Source organism: Leucopleurus acutus (genome assembly GCF_964270905.1).
Source record: "Leucopleurus acutus genome assembly, chromosome: 16".
Classification (NCBI taxonomy): Eukaryota; Metazoa; Chordata; class Mammalia; order Artiodactyla; family Delphinidae; genus Leucopleurus; species Leucopleurus acutus.
Genome location: NC_139158.1, coordinates 87,072,018 through 87,090,456, shown reverse-complemented (window position 1 = coordinate 87,090,456; position 18,439 = coordinate 87,072,018). Strand labels below are relative to the sequence as shown.

Genomic DNA, 18,439 nt, shown 5'->3' with positions numbered 1-18,439 from the left:
GTTTTAAGCTCCACCCCCACCCCCCACCCCACCCCCGCCCAGTTTGTAGTAAACTTACAGCTGCCACAGCAAATTGCCTGGAGGCCTTCTCTGGGTGAGACTGCTCCTCCCCCAGGGACTCAGTCCCATCCTCAGAGCGCCCTGGAAACCAGGGGCACCTCCCCCGACCGTGCCACCTCGGCCCGCAGACCCCAGGGGCAGGCTTTCCTCCAGATTTGCTGTCTGTGCTCAGCCGTGGGCAGTGTGGACGTTCCCGGCCTCACCTTGGTGACCCGGCAGCATTGCCCAGGTGTCAGGCAGCGTCTGTCCCCCAGCTCCTCGGACGGCCTGCTGGGGGCCTGGAGATAGCCCACCTCTGTTCTCTGCGCATGACTCACATAGCACTGCGGTCTCCTGCTGCCCCGATCTGGCTCAGGCAAGGGGGCCTCCGATCACTGAGTTCCATCTGGGGGTCTATGTAAGATGCAGAATTGGCAGCATTCAGCCTCCAAGAGCCGTAACCCTCTGCCAGGAGGAATATGAAGTGCAGTGTTAGTAAACTCTCACAGTCCAGAGGGGACCTAGGGAGTCACAGGCTTGTCATCTGTAAGACGGGTGGCTCTGCGCCCGGGGGTCCCTCCTGGCCACACAGCGTGCATGCCCCAGGCGTATGGACGCCATTGACCCTGTGCAGAGCTCCACACATCAGGTCAGTGTCCGAGTGGCTCTGGTTGACCCCCGACCCCTCCGCCAGGACCCGTCCTTCCGGAGCGGGTGATGCCCAGGAGGCCTCCAGGAGGTGCCAGCAGGGGAGGCTAGCCCCGTTCCACCCCCACCTGGCGTCAGCTTTGAAGAGGAGTGGCTGGCCTGCAATGACTTATTTCACCCGCATAATGTTTTGTTTTGGTTTTTTTTTGCGGTACACGGGCCTCTCACTGTTATGGCCTCAGCCGCTCCGCGGCATGTGGGATCTTCCCGGACCAGGGCACAATCCCGTGTCCCCTGCATCGGCGGGCGGACTCTCAACCACTGCGCCACCAGGGAAGCCCCCTGTATAAGGTTTTCAACGTTGGTTCTCGGCACAGCAGGTATCAGTAACTAGATACCTTGTTATATCGCTGGATATATATTGTGGTCCAGCCATTGTATGGCTGGACCACGTTATAAAATGTATCCATCCATTCAGGGAGGCCTGCGTTGTTTCCACTCTGGGCTCTTATAAACAATGCTGCTGAAACACTTGTGTGGACATTTTGGTTTCTTTGCGGTAAATATATGGGAGTAGAACTGCTGGGTCCCATGGTAACTTCATATATAACCTCTGAGGACCTGCCAGACTGTTTTCCACGGCGGCTGCACCGTTTTACACCCCTACCAGCAGTGTGCGCACGTTCTGGTTTCTCTGAGTCCTGGCCAGCACTTGCTGTGTCTGTCTGCGGATTCCAGCCATCCTGGTGGGTGTGAAGAGGTCTCTCATGGCTCTGAATGGCTTTTCTGTGGATTCCAGCCATCCTGGTGGGTGTGAAGAGCTCTCTCTCTCACGGCTCTGAGTGGCTTTTCTCTTCTCAGGTGCTTGTCAGGCTTCTGTCTGCAGACAGCGCGGTGACAGCCATGGCCCGTGCATCCTGGCACAGGTGGGCAAATGCATGCGGGGGAACCAAAATCACGGAGGGGAAAACTCCGGGTAGTTTGTGAACTCACATGAGTGGGGTCAGGAATTGAGGTTGCCATGGGAAATTGGTCTCAGGTCTGTTCTCTGGGAGGGGGGCTGGCGATAACGGGGTGGCCAGAGCTCCAAGGACCCAATGTCCAGCAACCTCTCTGCAAATGCCCTTGCCAGGAGGCGCTGCTCAGTCTCGAGGCGCCCTGTCACCACCGTCACCACGGGGCTGGGACCCTCTGGTTCTGGACTGCTGGAGCCGAGACGCGCGGCCCGAGGCTGAAGTGCCTCGTGCTGGGCTGCCCCTCGCTGGCCACTCTGGGTCCTGCTCCCCCCGGGGTCTGACCAGGGCCACAGCCCGCATCCCAGCACGAGACTCACTTGACCATGGGTCACCCTGATATAGAACCCAGCGACTGCCTATGACCAGTGGGGTAAAGCCCAAGCCAGCCTGTGCCCACATCTCCGGCCCCCACCTTGTCTGCCTCGCTCCCACAATCGGCCCTACATCTTGCTCAGTCCCACCTCCACACCTCTGCGCATGGAGGTCTTCATCTAGCCCTCCCTCCACCAAGCACAGGTCCCGTGCCCCAAGGCTGCCTACAGCCCAGGGTCTCCCAGGGAACCTCCCCCTCAGGCCTGACCCTGGCCTGGCCTGCAGCCCCCCCCTCCCCGCCCCTCCGCAGTGCCTGGGCAGGTGAGCTCCTGGTAGGCTAGCCCGCCCCTCCTCCTCTTGAGTCCTCACCCCTGCAGGGGGACCTGGGAGCTCCTGACCTAGTCCAGGATGCCTCAGGGATGGGGTGCGCCCGGGGACCCATTAGGAAGGAGGTTGGGTGGGTGGGTCACACGAGAGCCCGGGGCAAGCGCAGGAGGTGCGGGTGCGGGGGTCGGGGTAGGATATCCTGGGGGTTATCCTGGTCTCTATGGGGCAGGTCTGCAGCAGCTCCGGGTCTGTCCTGGGGCCACCGCGCAGCCCCTCCAGCTCCGCACCGCCTGACAAGCTGCGCCATCGCCCCTTTAAGAAGGGGTCCCGCGCCCCCTCCCCAGCTGGCACAAGCCCCCAGAGGCTGCGAGTCGGGCTAGAGAGGGAGAGAGACGCTGCGCAGCTGTTATTCGGAGGGGCGGGGCTGGGCTGGGGGACCCGGGGCTGCCGAGCAGGGCGGGACAGAGGACTGGCTGGGGCTGCGGGGTGGGAACTGGCCGGCCGTGATCTCGAGTCTGTGGGGCGGGGGCGGGACTGCAGCGGGGGCGCGGGGGGGCAGGGACTTCGGGGACCTGGGATCGCGGGCCAGGCGGGGCGGAGCCCTGCAATGGGGGGGAGGGACGCTGCAGAGTGGGGCGGGGCCGGGGGCCGGGGACTGAGGGGGCGGGAATGGGGGAAAGTGAAGGGCGGGGGCTGCGGGCCCAGGCGCCGGGCGTCCCGCGCGCTGGTGGCACCTGGTCCAGACTCGCAGAGGCGGCGCCCGCGGGCCGGGCCGGAACCATGGGCTGCTGCTCCGGCCGCTGCACGCTCATCTTCCTCTGCACTTTCCAGCTGGTGAGCGGCGACCCCTCCTCGGGCCCGGCAGTCCCAGCGCATTGGGGGATCCGGAAGCCATCCCCACACTCAGCCCTGCCCGCTGGGTCCGCGACAGCCCCTGGGGGCTCCCGACTGGGCATGGCTCGGACCCGCACGCTTCTGCGGCCGAAGTTCCCCGCCGTCCGGGTGGGGTGGGAAGCCAGCGCCCTATGTGCGACCCCGACGGCCCCTCCGTGCGCCCCGGCGCGCCCCGCCTTGTGTGCGCGCGCGCGGAGTCCGGGCTGGGGGCGCGGGGCGGGGCGGCCGCGGGGTCCGGAGAGACGCGGCAGGTGCTGGGGAGCCATTGGAAGTGCCTGTCGTGGTACAAAACCCTCCCGGCGGGAGCGCCGGGCTCCGCGATCTCCAAGTCCCGTGCGCGCGGCTGGGAAGGGGCGCCGCTGCGCGCGGTGTCCACACGTGTCGGAAGGTATGTGTGGCCCCGGGTGCGCGCGCAAGGAGCGTTGCGAGGGTGTGTGCGTGTGTGTGTGTGTGTGTGTGTTTGTGTGTGTTCCCTTTCCGAAGCCAGCACCAGGCAATGAGTGAGCGGCGGAGTCCAGTTTCTGAGACCTGACAGCCCCTGGCGGCCAGGGTGCTTGTGAATTTGGGAGTGTGTGTCTGTCTGCATGTCTGCCGGTGTGTCTGTGTAGGGGTGTGTGAGCCCCGCCGTGCCCACCCCTGACGCCTCAAGCTGGAGGAGGAGGCCCCTCCCCTTTGCCCTGGCCTGGAGAGTCCGGAGCGGAGAAGAGGTTGCGCCTGTGCTCAGGGCTGTGCTTCCCTGTCTTTCGTTTCCGCTCAGGGCTGTGCTTCCCTGTCTTTCGTGTCCGGCCTGCGTGCAGAGCTGGGTCCTCTGGGTGCAGAGCTTTGTTGGAGGACTTGGGCATCCCTCTGCCAAGTGTCAGTTCTGCCTTTGGAGCCTCAGGAGCTCCTGCTGCCTGGGAGGTGGGGGCTAAACAAAGGTGGAGGCCCCTGGGCTGGGGAGGAGTTGCTGGTGAGCCCCTGGGTCCCTGGTCTTAAAAGGGAAATGCTGCTTTGTCCAAGATCCCTGGGTGTGCTCCTAACTCAGCTGGCAAGGTGCTTTCTCTGGAGCTAGAGGGCCACGGAGGAGGAAGGGGCTTGCTTCAAAGAGGCTGTGAGTAGGAAGTCCTCCTGCACCCACGGCCATGCACGGATGCGGGTTCTGTCCTTTGCCTGGGGGCAGGGCTTCTGTCCAGGCTGGCAAGGGGCAGAGGTACACAGGCCCGCCTGGAGGAAGGAAGGAGCTGCTGGAGCTTCCCTGTGGAGCAGGCTCAGTGCTGTGGAAGCGACGGGCAGGGGTGGTGGGGAGTGAAGAGGGAGGTGGGCGGTCTGGGGGGTTTTGCTGGACAGATAAGGCTGAGAGAGAGCCCGGGCCTGCAGAAGGCATGAGGCCCAGGGGCTGCTCCACTGGCAATAGGGAGCCATCCCGGGCCTTGGAGCAGCGGTGTCACTCACTGTCTTGTGGTGGACGGTACACAGATGAGCCCACCACAGGCCTCTGGAGATCTGGCCGCAGCTGTGGGGGAAGGGCTATCTAGGCTTGAGGGCAGCAGGGTTTCCCTGGATGGGGGCTTCCTGCAGACTCTTTAGTCTCAGCCAGGCGAGCCGGGACGGAGCTATGTCCCCATGCGGCCAGTGGCCACAGCTAAGAGCAGCAGACAGTTGCAAACGGCCCTCTGTCCCAGCCGTGCACCTGTCCCTCCTCCGCCAGGTGCAGGGGGCAGCAGAGCAGGAAGAGGTTTGACGCAGCCCACTGCTCTGGTCACTGTGGGGGGAGGGGCGGGGGAGCCAAGGGGGAAGCCCTGTGGGGAGTCCTCTGCTTTCTTTTCTCTTTTTGACAAGCGTGAGAGTTTTCCTGTTACCCAGCTATGGGACAAAGGCCTGAACATCTCAGAGCCCTCTCCCTGAAGAATACTCTGAGCCAGCTGCAGCACCCTGAGGCCCTTTCCCAGGCTGGGCCCTGGCTCTGATGGGAGCCAGGGCCCAGCGAGGGGTTTGGGACCAGTGAGCAGGCCACTGGGGCACTGCAGAGAGCTGAGCCTTCCAGTACCTTGGCTTAGAAACGAAAAAGACACCCCCACCAGCCCCACCGTGCCAGCTGTGGGGTCTCTCTGGCAAGCAGACCCTGGGGGCCGCCCCTCAGACTTAGACTTCAGCAGGGATGCACAGCCAGGCTGGCCCTGAGTCTGGACCTCACAGGACAGTGCTGGCGGCCGGTGATGGGTCGGGGTGGGGTAGGAAGGGGACCTGGGGCACCCTCACTCCGCCTCCCCGCCCCGTGCATGGCACCCCGGGCGACTTCAAGCAGGGCAGGCGTCCCTGCCCATTGGTCAGGGGCTTCTGGGCACCAAGGGGAGGCCTGGGGCTAAGACTGAAATTTCATTCTGTGTCTGGAACAGGTGCTGTTGGCCAGCTGTGCCCCGAGGGCTGTGTGCGTGCACATGTGTGCTCGTGTGTGCGTGTGTGTGCACGTGTGTGTGCATGTGTGTGCGTGTGGATGTGCATCTCTTCTTCCCTGCCCCACAGAGCTTCCCACCACAGTGTAGGCCTTTCACGTGTGGCCCCTCCCCCTCCTTTTGCACCACCTCCTTTTGCACCACCTCGGACCTTGGCCCATCCACCCTCCCTGCCCTCATCTGCGGCCAAGGGCCCACGTGGCCGTCCTCCGTGGAGACTCTCAGCGTGGGGTCGAGTCCACCAGCCCACGACTGCCCAGTCAGGCGGGGCCGGGCTCTCGTGAGGCAGCAGAGGCAGACCCTCTGCCCTCAGATGCCTGTCTCCTTGCCCAAAATCTGTAATTGAGGAGTTTCAATGTGCAGGCCTCCTCTGGGCACCGGGGTCCACGCCGAGATGGGGCAGCTGAGCCCTCATGGGCGAGGAGGCTCGTTCGGGGCTAGGCAGTGGCCTAGCCCAGGCGACATCTGTAGACAGACGGACAGACAGACCCTCCTGCTATCCTGGGTCAGCGCTGCTGACATTGAGTCCACGGAGTGGACTGAGTTGCAGGCGTGTGAGAATGCAAGGCACCTGGGGAGAAGTGCGTGTGGTGGGGCTCCCGCAGAGACAGCTGCATGCGGAGGACCCAGGTGAGGCAGGAGTGTGGCTCCGGGAGTTGAGAGATGCAGGGTTTCGGGGACGTGGCAGTGAGGGTCTGTTGGGGGGGAGGGGCAGGTGGTAGGGCCCGAGCCCTCGTGGGGAGCTCAGACTTTGTCTAAAGGGCGTGGGCATCCCTGAAGTGGGGTGTCCCCGAAGGCCTGGGGGGGCTGCTGGCGCCCACCCGCCAGGGAAGAGGCTTCCCTGGACACAGTCCAGCGGACTGGGGAGGGGGCTCAATGACTGCTCATCCTTGTGCCCTGAAGCTGGCCCAGTTCACTGCCAAGGTCTCCACTCTGCGCCGCGGCTCTGTACCTACTGTGTGCTTCCTCCTGTCGGGGAAGAGCATTCTGGCGCCTCTCCCTGGGGGTCCTGTCTGGCCACCCTTCTGCGGGATGCCATGCCGCTAGAAATTGCCTGATGGGATGCCCCGTTGTGGGTCTGCTCCCGCCTCCCCTCTCCCCACTCCAGCTGTCTTCTAGGGCAGACCCCAGCCCCCCCGCAGGACACGCTTGGAATGCCGCCTCCCTGAGACCTCTTGGAAATAGCTATTACCTGGTCCAGGCCAACCACAGTGGCTGGGCAGTGCCCAGGACGCACCACAGCAGCTGTTTCCTGGGGGCTGGCGGGGGTCCCGTGAGGGCTCCAGGACACAGGCCTGGAGCAGAGGAGAGGAGGGTGGTCAGGGGAGGGCCGAGCACCGGGCTGCAGTAGGGGCTTCTGTGGCCAGCGGGCCTGGTGACCACAGGGCCAGTCCACAAAGGCTCACCTGGCTGGGCTCTGTCCTTCAGTGCCGGGGGCCACGTGGGAGGGAGGCTACCCCTCGCAGCCCCGTCCCGCCCGCTCCCCTCTGTCCCAGCCCTGCTGTGCTGGCCTCAGACCATCCAGTCCTGAGGAGGGGCATGCGGTGACCTCCCCCGCCCGGCTGTGAGAAGTCTGGCTTCTCCAATGCCCGCCTGAGGCTGCCTGCTGGGAGGGGCTCCCCTCCCTCCTCCGCCCTGCAGAGTCCCCCCCACCCCCGGGCTCAGTGGATGGCCCCCGAGCCCACCTGCTCTGGGTCCAGATGGCTCTCTCGCCTCTGCAGTGACAATGAGTGCTGGACGCACGGTGGCCCACGGGGACATTGTGCAGGGCAGCCACAGGCCACGGCAATAGGTGCTGGACGCACGGTGGCCCACGGGGACATTGTGCAGGGCAGCCACGGGCCGTGGCAATGGGTGCTGGATGCACGGTGGCCCACGGGGACGTTGTGCAGGGCAGCCACGGGCCGTGCTGATCTGCTGTCCTTTCTCTGCCACCGTCCTCTGGGATGTGCTGGTCCTCTCTGCCCTTGTTCGCCGCACCTTCCTTGCCGTGAACACAGATGGGATGACATCTGGGGTGCAGTGGCTTCGGTCGTACTTTCTCCTGGTGATGAGCTCGGCCCCACAAACATGATGAGCGAATGAATGAATGAATGAGCTCAGATCTGGTCCATCTCCCCTGCGTATAAAACGGCAGGTTTCTTAGGCACATCTGATCCCCTGGCATCGGTCCTCTGTTGGCCGAGCCTGCAGGGTTGGCATCCACAGAGCGGGGGAGTGGTGGGAACGTCCTGGAAGGAGAGGCCCCAAAGCGGTGAGAGAGCCCCGCAGACGGGGAGGGTGCTGATCTGGGGGCCCAAGGAGCCCAGTGTCCCGCTTGACCTTCCTGCCCCACGTTTGCTGTCTGGCCCTGCAGCCCCGAATTTAGAGCGGCCGCCGTGATCCCGTTCTGCAGGTGAGAAGCTGAGGGCGGGGGCTTGTTCCAAGAGGGACACCCCAGTGGCGATGCTTCCAGGCCCGTCGACTTGTTTGGAGATTTTTGTTGCATAGCCGAGACCACAGTGGGCGCCGGATGGTGGCCATCAGGCAGGAGCGGGACCTGGGGCTCCCAGGGGTCCGCCGCCCCTCACACGCCTGCCCTGCTCCTAGGTCACCGCCCTGGAGCGGCAGGTGTTCGACTTCCTGGGCTACCAGTGGGCACCCATCCTGGCCACCTTCACCCACATTGTCGTGGTCATCCTGGGGCTCTTCGGTACCATCCAGTACCGGCCTCGCTACATCGTGGTGGTGAGTCCGCTCTGCTCCGGCCCTTCTCCTGTGGGCAGGAGGGCCGGGATGACCGACATGGAGGGCTTCAGTGGCAGTATTTTCCTGGAAGCCATGAGAAAACCTGGAAAGGCCCGGATTTCAGCCGCACAGACCCCCAGGCTCGGACCTTCCCACAGCCTGGACGTCTGAGTTCTGACCTGGACATTGTGGCTTCCGGGTTGCTTCTGGGAAACAGCTGCAGAGCACCTGCCAGGGGCCCAAGGCGGAACTGGAACCCAGCATGTCTCAGCACCCCCTCCCTGCCCGTGGTCCCATGCCCCCGACCGTCCTGCCTCTGGAGAAGCTCAGACGATGTGCAGAAAGTTTTGCGCCGAGCAGAGTAGCATTTTCGTTCAGTACAGATCAGAATAATTGGTCTGGATCAGGGTTTGCAGCAAACCCTCCTGTAAAGGCCGCACAGTCTCGTGGAAGGTACTCAGCCCTGTCATGGCCCAGACACAGCCTGAGCAGTGCCGCACAATGGGCGGGGCTGCGTCTCAGTAAAACTTGACGAAAGCAGGTGCCGGCTGGCAGCCCTCCCCGCTGCAGGCAGCTCTTGGGGGCAATCTTTGGGGTGGGTTTTGGGGGTGCTCTGCCCTTGCTTGTCATTGGTTCATGTGGCATGGGCCACGGGCACCTCTGGGCCAGGACACCAAGCTCGGGAAGTGTGCTCTGTGCTGGCCCCCTCCAGCCCTCTATTCCCCATCTCCTAGGTGTTCCCCGGCCCTGCTGGGGCAGGAGACTTGTCCCGGTGGGCTCAGGGACACCCTCTGCCAAATGGAGCATCCTGGGCTCCAGACTCGGGGAACAGAGTCCCCCCACCCTGCAGAGGCCTTGTCCTCCAAGGGGGAGGTGCAAAGTCACATTCCCTCCCCCCCACCCCCTCCCCCGCCCTCTCTTGTCTGCACAGTACGCAGTGTGGGCGGCCGCCTGGGTCACCTGGAACGTCTTCGTTATCTGCTTCTACTTGGAAGTGGGGGGCCTCTCAAAGGTGAGTTAAGTCATGGGAAACTCACGCGAACGGAGGGGATCTTGGCGAGGGCCCGGGGCACTGGATGTGTTTGCTTGTTTATCGCGCAGCTCCCCGACGGTGGCAGAGGCCGGGTCTCTTCATGGTTCTCTCCCTCGCACCCTGAACAGTCCTGGCCCATAGCAGCGACTCAGTAAAGTTTGGGGGAAAGATCAGTGATCTGATGGATGGATGAGGGGCTGTGGGCATTGGTTGGCAGGTGGTCTCCAGCTGGTAGTAGAGGCACCAGGGAAGGCTTCCTGGAGGAGGGGGCCTGAAACCTGGGCAGCACCTGGAAGGAGAGTTAGGGCTGCGGAGCAGGAGCAGAGAGACCAGCCTTTGCAGAAGGGCGCAGGCGGGAACACCGCCGGGGCGGCCAGGCAGAGGGGATGTCGTGCCCCTGCCCACCCTCTGGGCTGCTCCTTCAAATGCTGATAAAGTCCCCAGGTCCCCCCTGCAGGGGAGGGGACACCTCACCCAAGCCATGTTCTGGGAGCATCAGTGTGAGCAAAGCCTGCCTATGCAGCTGATTCAGGCACTTCACACAAAGCACTGCATTTCATCTTTGCCCAAAGCTCAGAGGGGAGTCTAAGAGCCAGGAGTGGGGTGGCACGGGTGGGCAGTGGGGCAGATGGCCCCTGCTTCCTGGGACCACACCTGGGCAGCAGTGGGGGAGACAGAGGTTAGTCCAGATGTACCTGAAATGGCAGCGTTGGCCTGAGATGCAAAGGAGGGGCCCAGGGCACCGTTAGAGTGTGTCCTGGGGGTCTGTCCTGGGCAGGGAGGCCTTCCTGGAGGACGGGGTGTGAGCCGGGGCCCATGGCAAGCACAGGGAGGCCTTCCCTACATGGGAACGACTGAGAGGGCCTTGGTGCCCCCTGCTCCCGACGGCTGGAGCCCAAGGGGCCGGGGCAGGGGAGGCGGGAGGGCAGAGTACCCCTTGCCCTTCTCAGGGAGCCCATCTGGGCCGCAGTGGGTGGGGTTTGGCTCTGTCCCTGGTGCTGACCTGGTCCCACCCCCCACCCCCCCACCCCTCCCCCAGGACAGCGGGCTCCTGACCTTCAGCCTCTCCCGGCACCACTCCTGGTGGCATGAGCATGGCCCGGGCTGCGTGCACAGGGAGCCGACGGCCAGCCTGGGTCCCCCGGACAGCCAGGCCCTGGTGCCAGGCATCGGCTGCACCCTGGAGCGTGGCTACGTGGAGGCCCTGCACAGCGCCCTGCAGATCCTGGTGGCGGTGAGTGCGGGGGAGGGGAGATGGGGCGGGGGGAGGGGCTCATCCTGCTGTGGGCCCCGGTCTCAGCCTTTCCTGTGGAGGCAGAGGAGGTCCTCTGCAGGGGGCGGGGAGCCCCTCTTCACACCGTCCCTGCCCAGAGGTTAAGGAACCGCACCCCCCCCCAACCTGTGTGGCCTGGGCCACCCACTCCGCAAAGTGGGCTGAGAACCAATTCCAACCCCAGGGCTGGCGTGAGGATGAACCGAGGGGACAGAACCTGAAACTTCTGATGATGCAGTGGGGTCGGGCAAGCAGTAGGACCCTCCGTGAGGGGGATCAAGGTGAAGGCTCCTGCAGCCCCACCCCCCACCCTGGAGGCAGCGTGGCAGGGGAGGAGCCCCGGGAGCTTCTCCACAGCCTCCTCCAAGTCAGAGCGTCTGTTTCCATACCCGACAATCCGACCGTGGGGGCCAGGGGCGGGGGAGACCCAGCCTGGCCTGCACGCTGGCCTCTTCTGCTCCCGCGGCATAGAGAGTAGGGGTGTAGATTCCGCGAGTAAAAATACAGGACGCCCAGTGAAATTTGAATTTCAGAGAAACAGCAAGCTTTAGTGTAAGCGTGTTCATGCCACGTTTGGGAGCTACTTGTACTAAAAATGGTTTCATTCTGTATCTGAAATTCAAACTTAGTCGAGCACGGGGTGTTTTGTCTGCAGCTCCAGAGAAGTGGTCAGACGGGAAGGGCCGGAGCGGGCTGGGCCGGTGGCTGGCCGCCCCGGCTGACTCCAGGGCTCGGGCAGGACGGGTGCGGCCACTGGAGGGCGCTGGTCAGACCTGGAGGCTCCTGACTGCTCGGGTGCTCGCAGGCCAACAGCACCGTGTCCGGCTGGATGCTGGGTTTATAGCACGGATGCTCTGCGCCAACAGCTGACGTTGGAAGCTGAATGCCAGGTCTAGGGCATTTCCCTGGCAGAAAACACGTGACAGTTCGGGTGCCTCTCGAGCTCCCAGGGCTCCCTCCCCTCCTGCTCTTACAGGACCTGCAGAAATCCAGACTTTGGGGCATCTGGGTGCTGCCGGTCCCTCGGGTGCTGGGACATTCTCTCTCCCACCATGGCTCATTCACTGAGGCAAAAAGAGGGCTCTGGTTTTCCCAAAATACTTGGGAACCTGGGTGCATTCCTCGAAAGGAGAAACCGCTTGCCAAGGATACAGGTCAGAGCTTCTGAAATCACGTACAGAATCTGTGAAAAGGTAACAGGAAGCAAGCGGAAAAGGACAAAGGAGGATTCTCCTGGGCGTTTCTGACTGCACGTGATGGCAGAGACAGACTCCTCACTTTTATCCTTCATCCCCAGGGATGGGGGTTTCTTTTCTTTTCTTTTTTTTTTTTGCGGTACGCGGTCTTCTCACTGCTGTGGCCTCTCCTGTTGCGGAGCACAGGCTCCAGACGCACAGGCCCAGCGGCCATGGCTCACGGGCCCAGCCGCTTCGCGGCATGTGGGATCTTCCCGGACCGGGGCACAAACCCGTGTCCCCTGCATCGGCAGGCGGACTCTCAACCACTGCGCCACCAGGGAAGCCCTCTTTTTTTTAATATAATTTTTATTTTATATTGGGGTATATTTGACTTACAACACTGTGTCAGTTTCAGATGTACAGCAAAGTGGTTCAGTTATACGTATACATATATCCATTCTTTTTCAGATTCTTTTCCAGTATGGGTTATTACACAATATCGAATAGAGTTCCCTATACAGCAGGTCTTCAGTGAAATGCCGGCTTCTAGATACCAGGCAGCCCTCTGCTGCTTGCCAGGAGCAGCAGACCCTTGGCTGCACAGTCGGCCGGTGCTGGGGGCCGGGACGGGCAGGGCTGAGAGCCTCAGGGAGGAGCTGGGCCGGATCCCGAGGGGGCCTGGGAGGGGCGGTGGGCGGGCAGAGGTGTGGCAGGTGGGGCGGCCTCCCCCAGCGCCCCGCCCAGCGCGCGTGGCTGCGGAGGCGTTTTCAGCACCTCGGCCAGCTCTCGGGCGTCGGGAGGCGGCTCAGGTCTGCCTTGCAATGGCAGGGAGACAGGCACAGAGGAGGCCCCCGACCTGCCGCCTGGAAGGACGGGCTTCCGAGCCCTTCCAGCTCCGTCTCCTCCTTCAAGGCATGTGGGGCGTCAAGGGAGGCTGTTGGGCTTGTTCTTCGGTGAGAGTAACCCCCCTGAGGTCTTGCCACTGCTGATGGGAGGCCAGTCTCTCCTTCCCGTGGCCCTTTGCCCCTAAAGCTGCAGCACTGGCTGGCTTCCTGTCCCCTGCCCCCCGCCCCGGCTGTGGTTGCCCCACAGACAGACCCCACCATCCTCTCTCAGAAGACCCGCTGCAGCTCCTCCATGGCAGGTACCCCCCACGAAACCTCTTTTCTGCTGATTCCCCTGATCAGTCAGGGTCCCAGCAAGACAGTGATGAGGCACTCGGCTCAGGTTAATTCCCGGGGGCAGGTGAAGGGGCTGTTCTAAGCATAGGTGCCGTGTCGGGGACCCCACGGGATATCCCCCTCCCCTGGGGCTCGTGGCTGAGCTGTTGCCACCCCAGCCTGAAGGGAGGTGGGCAGGAGTTGTGCTGGCGGAGAAGGGGCTGGGGGATACGAGCCCTTCTTCTCCCCCTCCCCCCCCCCCAGTTTCCGGCTGGGCTCCGCATGGGCCAACCCAAGCTGGAGGGCGCTGGTGGACACTGGCCACACCATGCAGGGTGGGGAATGTGGAGGGAGCGCCTGCAGGGGCAGGTGGGGCACCTCTGACCCACCACTATTGGAACCTCACTATGTGCTATGTCCTCAGGGTCGAGACCACTGCTTGCTATGGGGGTGACCAAAGACAATAGGTGATGCCCCAGAGGATGCTGGGCTGACCTACAGGGCAGAGAGAGGCCAGAGGGCATGACTTTGCCATCCTGGGCCACCTCTCAGGTTTCCAGCTTCTGTGGAAGAGGCTCCCCTCCAGGATGAGCTGGGGCGGGGCTGCCCCTCCAGGGGTCCTGCGAGCACACGGGGCTGTGGCCTTCCACGAGACCCTGTGGCTTCAAGATGCATTTGGCTGCCCACTCGGGGCCGCCTGTGCATTGTCTGTCAGCCCCAGCAGAGGCTTAGGGCTGGGCCCCTCATTCTCATCGAAGAGGACGCAGTAAACACCACGCAGGGAATACCCCCCCTTCCCCCATGCTCACCATCGCCCCGGCTGTGGGCAGTGCCGGCCTTGCCCTGTCTCAGCAGGAGCCCTTTCTGCTGCAGTGGCCCTGGTGCCCGGGCCTCTGTGGGGGTTTAATGCAGGCCTGTCCTCTTTGCCCTGAAGTCCAAGCATCCTCTGAGGAGCCTGGCTAATGAACATCTGCCAGGCCAGGCCCTCAACTCCAGCCCCGTCCACTTTGCCCCGAGTCGCCCGCTGCACCAAGTCCTCGGTCTGTCTCCCCTGCGCTGCCGTGCACACCGTGAGCTTGGCTGTCTCGAAGCTTCTCTACCATGGCTTCCCAAGGAGGAGAAACCTGACAGTGGTCTGCTTACGGCGAGAGGTGCTGGGGAGGATGGCTTGGCTGTCACAGGGGTGTCAGCCTGTGGGGGCGCGGTCAGCCTGGGGGACCTTCAGGCTGCAGTCATGTGTCTCCCAGGGCTTCTCTCTGCATCTCGTCCCCCCATTCAAGCAAGGGCTTGGTCAGCCCCACTGGGGAGTGGACGCCGCCTGGAACTCCAGAGCTAAGGAGGCTAGCAGATCACTCCCCTCGATCAGTGTTACAGACAAGGACACCGAGGCCAGGAGGGGCAGTGGCTGTGTGGTTAGGACGCGCTGGGGCCCACGTCCCACGATGATGCTTCTGTGGCTCCCGGGGCCTCACCCTGAGTGACGTCTCCATGTCTTTCAGCTTGTGGGCTTCATCTGTGCCTGCCATGTGGTCAGCGTTGTCACCGAGGAGGAGGACAGCTGTAAGTGTGCGACCACCAGCCTCCTGCAGAATGCTGTTAGTGACCTGCCGGCCCCATCAGGCAGTGGGGGAGGGAAAGAGAAGCTGAGGGCTGGCCACAGAGGCCTGGGACCTGGCCTCTTAAATGGGTCCCCGTGCCACGGAGGTCCTGGCCTGAGCAGAGACAGGGGAGGCCCTGGGCTGTGGGCACCAGGGGTCAGTGCACCCCAGCTCCTCCAGTCTGAGGGCTCCTGTGCTGCAGACCTGCCCCCCACGATCCCCACAGATGTCACAGGCAGAAGGCTGAGCTCTGACCTACAGAGGAAAGTCCCCCTGCCCCGTGCCCCCTTGCAGCTGGGAAGCGGCCCACCTTCAGGCCCAGTGCTAGTGGGGATGCATCTGAGGGGAGTTCGCACGTCCCCCTCCCGTGAACCCTGCTGACGTTTCCTCTGATTTGCAGCATCAACACTCGGGTGCCCTCGCCAGCCCTGACCACCCCAGGCTCAGACGGGGTCTCGCCGGGGTGAGCCGGGGCTGGGCGCACCCAGGGGCCCCACAGCTCCTGTGGGCAGAGCCTTCCCTGGGATCTGAATCAGAATTCAGAGCCTCTGTTCCCAGAGGTCAGGTGGCTGTGGGGTAGGCGGTCCACGTGTCCTTCAGAGACCAGACTCAGTCCTGGACCAGCCCCCAGCTACCCTCGGTCCTGGTGCTGGGTAGCCCCAAACCATCACTCAGCCCACAGCCAGCTGGGAGGAAACAGAAGGGGCTTCCTGTATTGGTTACATTAAAACGTTTTAGGACGGGAGCCAGCACTGGGGCTCAGAGACGTGTTAGCTTTGCCCAGCAAGCCCCGGCCGCCCGTGTGCTGTGCAGACACAGCTCTGAGGCGCTGTGATTGGGACAGCCCAGTAGGGCACGGGGCAGCCCCCCGCTGAGAGCGCCAGCGTCCTTTGAAGCTTTGCACCCAGCGGGAATTCACCTTCTGCTCTCCAGTCTGGGCAGCCCGCGGCCCCGCCCACCTCTGCGTCACCTCCTGAGTGTTTGCACTTGGGAACATTCTCCACTCTGCCGTCCCGTCCATTGTTTGGGTTTGTTTTATTTGGGTCTTTGTTTCTTTCAGTTGATTTCATTGGTAGATTTGACCCATTTCCTCTCTGCCATGTCAGTGAAAAGCCCTCCAGCCTCTCGTTCGAGCAGGCGTGCCTGTAAGCACGGCCGCAGAGCCTGCCCCGCTGGTCTGGCCAATCCAGGTAGCATAGCCGCCAGGCTCCTCTCCTTGGGGAAACCTCACCAGGCGTCTGTCTGCCTGTCCATCCATCATCCATCTGTCTGTCCATCCCCCACTTTCCCACTTGCTCCGTGCCGGCTCTGGGCCGGGTGTGGGGTGCAGAGGCTCTGGGGCTCAGTCCCCGTGCCCAGCAGAGTCTGTGGGAGTCGGGGCTGAGGGGACGCTGAGAGGCCACCACCCAGGAGAGCGATAGAGCGATTTTCCTGGGTCTCACGGTGGCAGGAAATTTGAGGAGTTGGTTTCCTACTTTTGGAGGATCAGACTTCTTCCCTCTTGAAAAGCAGTGTCCATGGCCCCGACCACCCCAGGCCTCAGTGGGGGTGCCTGGGCCACTGGCCCCCCTCCTCCGAAGCGGCCTTTGCCATGGGCCCTGGCCCACATGGATTCCTGAAAGTCGGGGTCAGCAGAGGTGGCTGTGGTCCTCCTCCTGGTAGAGCTGTGCTTCCTCCGTCTCACCCAGGCCCTCAGAGTCAAGCCTGCCCTTCAGGGCCACACCTGCGGCCATCCCTGGGGACCCTGGCCCTCTTGGTAGCCCCCCAGCCCTTCTACCCTATAAGTGAGGCCCCATGTCAGCTAAGGGCCATCAGAGGTAGCAGGCATCCAGCTCCCGTGATGGAGGAGAGGCCTCGCTCAGACCCCTGAGCCAGGGCAGGGTATATGGGAGTTGATGACCTGGGCACACAAGCTGGGAGAACTGGCCAGGCTGGACACGCCTCTGGGCTTTCCCCCGGCCGTGGAGCTGGGCAGCCAGAAGGACCTAGGGTGAGCCCCTCACTCCGCTCCCAGCCCCCTGGCTCAAACCCCAACGAGATGTCTGCGGCCAGAGTCAGCTCTGCAGGGACAAGGCCGCCAGCTGCCTGCGTGGGGAGCCCCGGTCCTGGCCGGGCCTTACAGAAGCCCGGCCCCTCCCCGTGCCCTTTTCCAAAGGCCAGGAGGCCCTCCCCTTCTTGGGTTTTGTCCCATTTGCTCTCCAACGGACGAGGGCACAGCAGCCCCGCTGACCGCGCCTTCCTTCCGCTTCTCTGCCCCTGCTCACCCCCCACCTTGCCCCGCAGGCCGGCCGGTGGCGTAGGTGAAGAGCACCCATCCCGCCCCCCACCCGCCCCCACGACCTCCAGCTTCGGTGACCCATGCTGACGGTGAGGAGCCTCCAGGCAGCGGACCTCCCTGCCCCCGTGGCCTTGCAGGCGCCCCCAGGGTCTGGTGACTGGACGTGAGCCAGGGTGGCAGGGCCAGCACCAGGCCGGGACGGCTGCAACTTCTAAAGAGTTTGTTTCCTTTTTCTAAAAAAAGAAAAAGATACGAGAAAAAACCTCATCCCTGGCCTCCGGTAGCACTGGGAATGCACTCCTTCTACAGCAGGCCTGGGGCTGCTGGCCAAGGAGCCCCATCCCTCAGATGCCCTCCCCAGGGCAGCCAGACCCCCGGGGTCTGCACACACCCATGCTGGGGCGGGAGGGGGGCGGGCTGGCCAAGGGGCCTGCGAGACGGGGAAAGAGTGACCCCACCACGAGGGTCCAGTGAGCCCATGGTGACCTCCACCTGAGCGCGGTGGGAGTTAGGGTTAGGGCCCCAGGTGCTACTGCCGGTGAGACCCCCGGGGTGAGGGCGGGGCTTGCCCAGGAGCCCACAAGGCCAGGGCTTCCTGGTGACAAGCAGAGGGCACCGTTCGAGCCCCCGAGATGCAACAGTCCTAGTGTATCCCAAGGTGCCCACAAGTAGAGGATAGAAAGGAACCTGCCCTCCAGACCAGCTTCCCTACCCTGCAAGACCTTGGGGGACAATTACAAGTTCAGTTTCAGAAGCAGCCCAAGGCTAGTCCATCCTAAAAGTCCTTAAAATGCTGAAAAGATAAGAACAAGGGAAAGGGGGAAGGGTAAGGGGTGGTGGGAATGGCCTGGAATGGGCCTGGCCTCACCTGCCCTACTGGTGAGGCTGGGGTGGGGACAGACGCCTGGGGCAAGGTGGTGGAGAGGGGGCTGGTGGTTCTGGAACAGAGTGCTGTGCACCATCCAGGGAAAACCCACACTTTATTCTGACTCTTCCAAAGCACCCCCACACAGGGAAAATGGCCCCCCACCCCACACGCCAAGCCGCCTGCAGCTCCGTCTTCCACGCTGGACTGGTCAGTGCTGGACGCGAGCTCAGCCGTGCTCAGCAAGCCACCGAGTGGGTGCCCACGTGGGGCCGGTGCTCACAGCTCCTGGTGGGGAGGAGGGCGAAGCGGCAGCTCCAGTTGGCTTCTCCCCCCCCGCTGGGGACCCTCAGCCCCCAGGGAGTTCCCTTCCCTGCCACTTCTCCCCCCGGAGGATTTTTGGAGGGACCTTGGGGCTCAGAGCCTTTGGGAACCCTGAGAAGGCCACGGCTCCTGCCCCCACATGAGCATTAGAGGGTCACACACCCCTCCCCCACCCACCATGCATTTCCATCAGGCCCCAGATCCCAGGCTGAGATCCCCATCGGGGTCTTATGCTCAGGCAGACCCCAGCGCTTTCTCCTAACAAGGGCATCGTGCATTTCTTCACGTGCCTCCAAAGACGTCCTCCCCTTGGCCTGGCCGCTGCCACGTATGCC

General features: G+C 63.3%; 1 protein-coding gene across 1 annotated transcript; it reads left to right on the top strand.

Moving 5' to 3' along the window:
- Positions 1–3,122: 3,122 nt before the first annotated feature.
- Positions 3,123–17,002, top strand: NKAIN4 (sodium/potassium transporting ATPase interacting 4; the record flags this gene model as incomplete). The annotated part of the gene is made up of 7 exons (XM_082857859.1): positions 3,123–3,176; positions 8,258–8,395; positions 9,327–9,407; positions 10,468–10,662; positions 14,539–14,599; positions 15,698–15,782; positions 16,921–17,002. 7 exons carry the CDS (start codon positions 3,123–3,125, stop codon positions 17,000–17,002), a joined length of 696 nt encoding a protein of 231 aa, XP_082713985.1.
- Between the last annotated feature and the right edge of the window lie 1,437 nt (positions 17,003–18,439).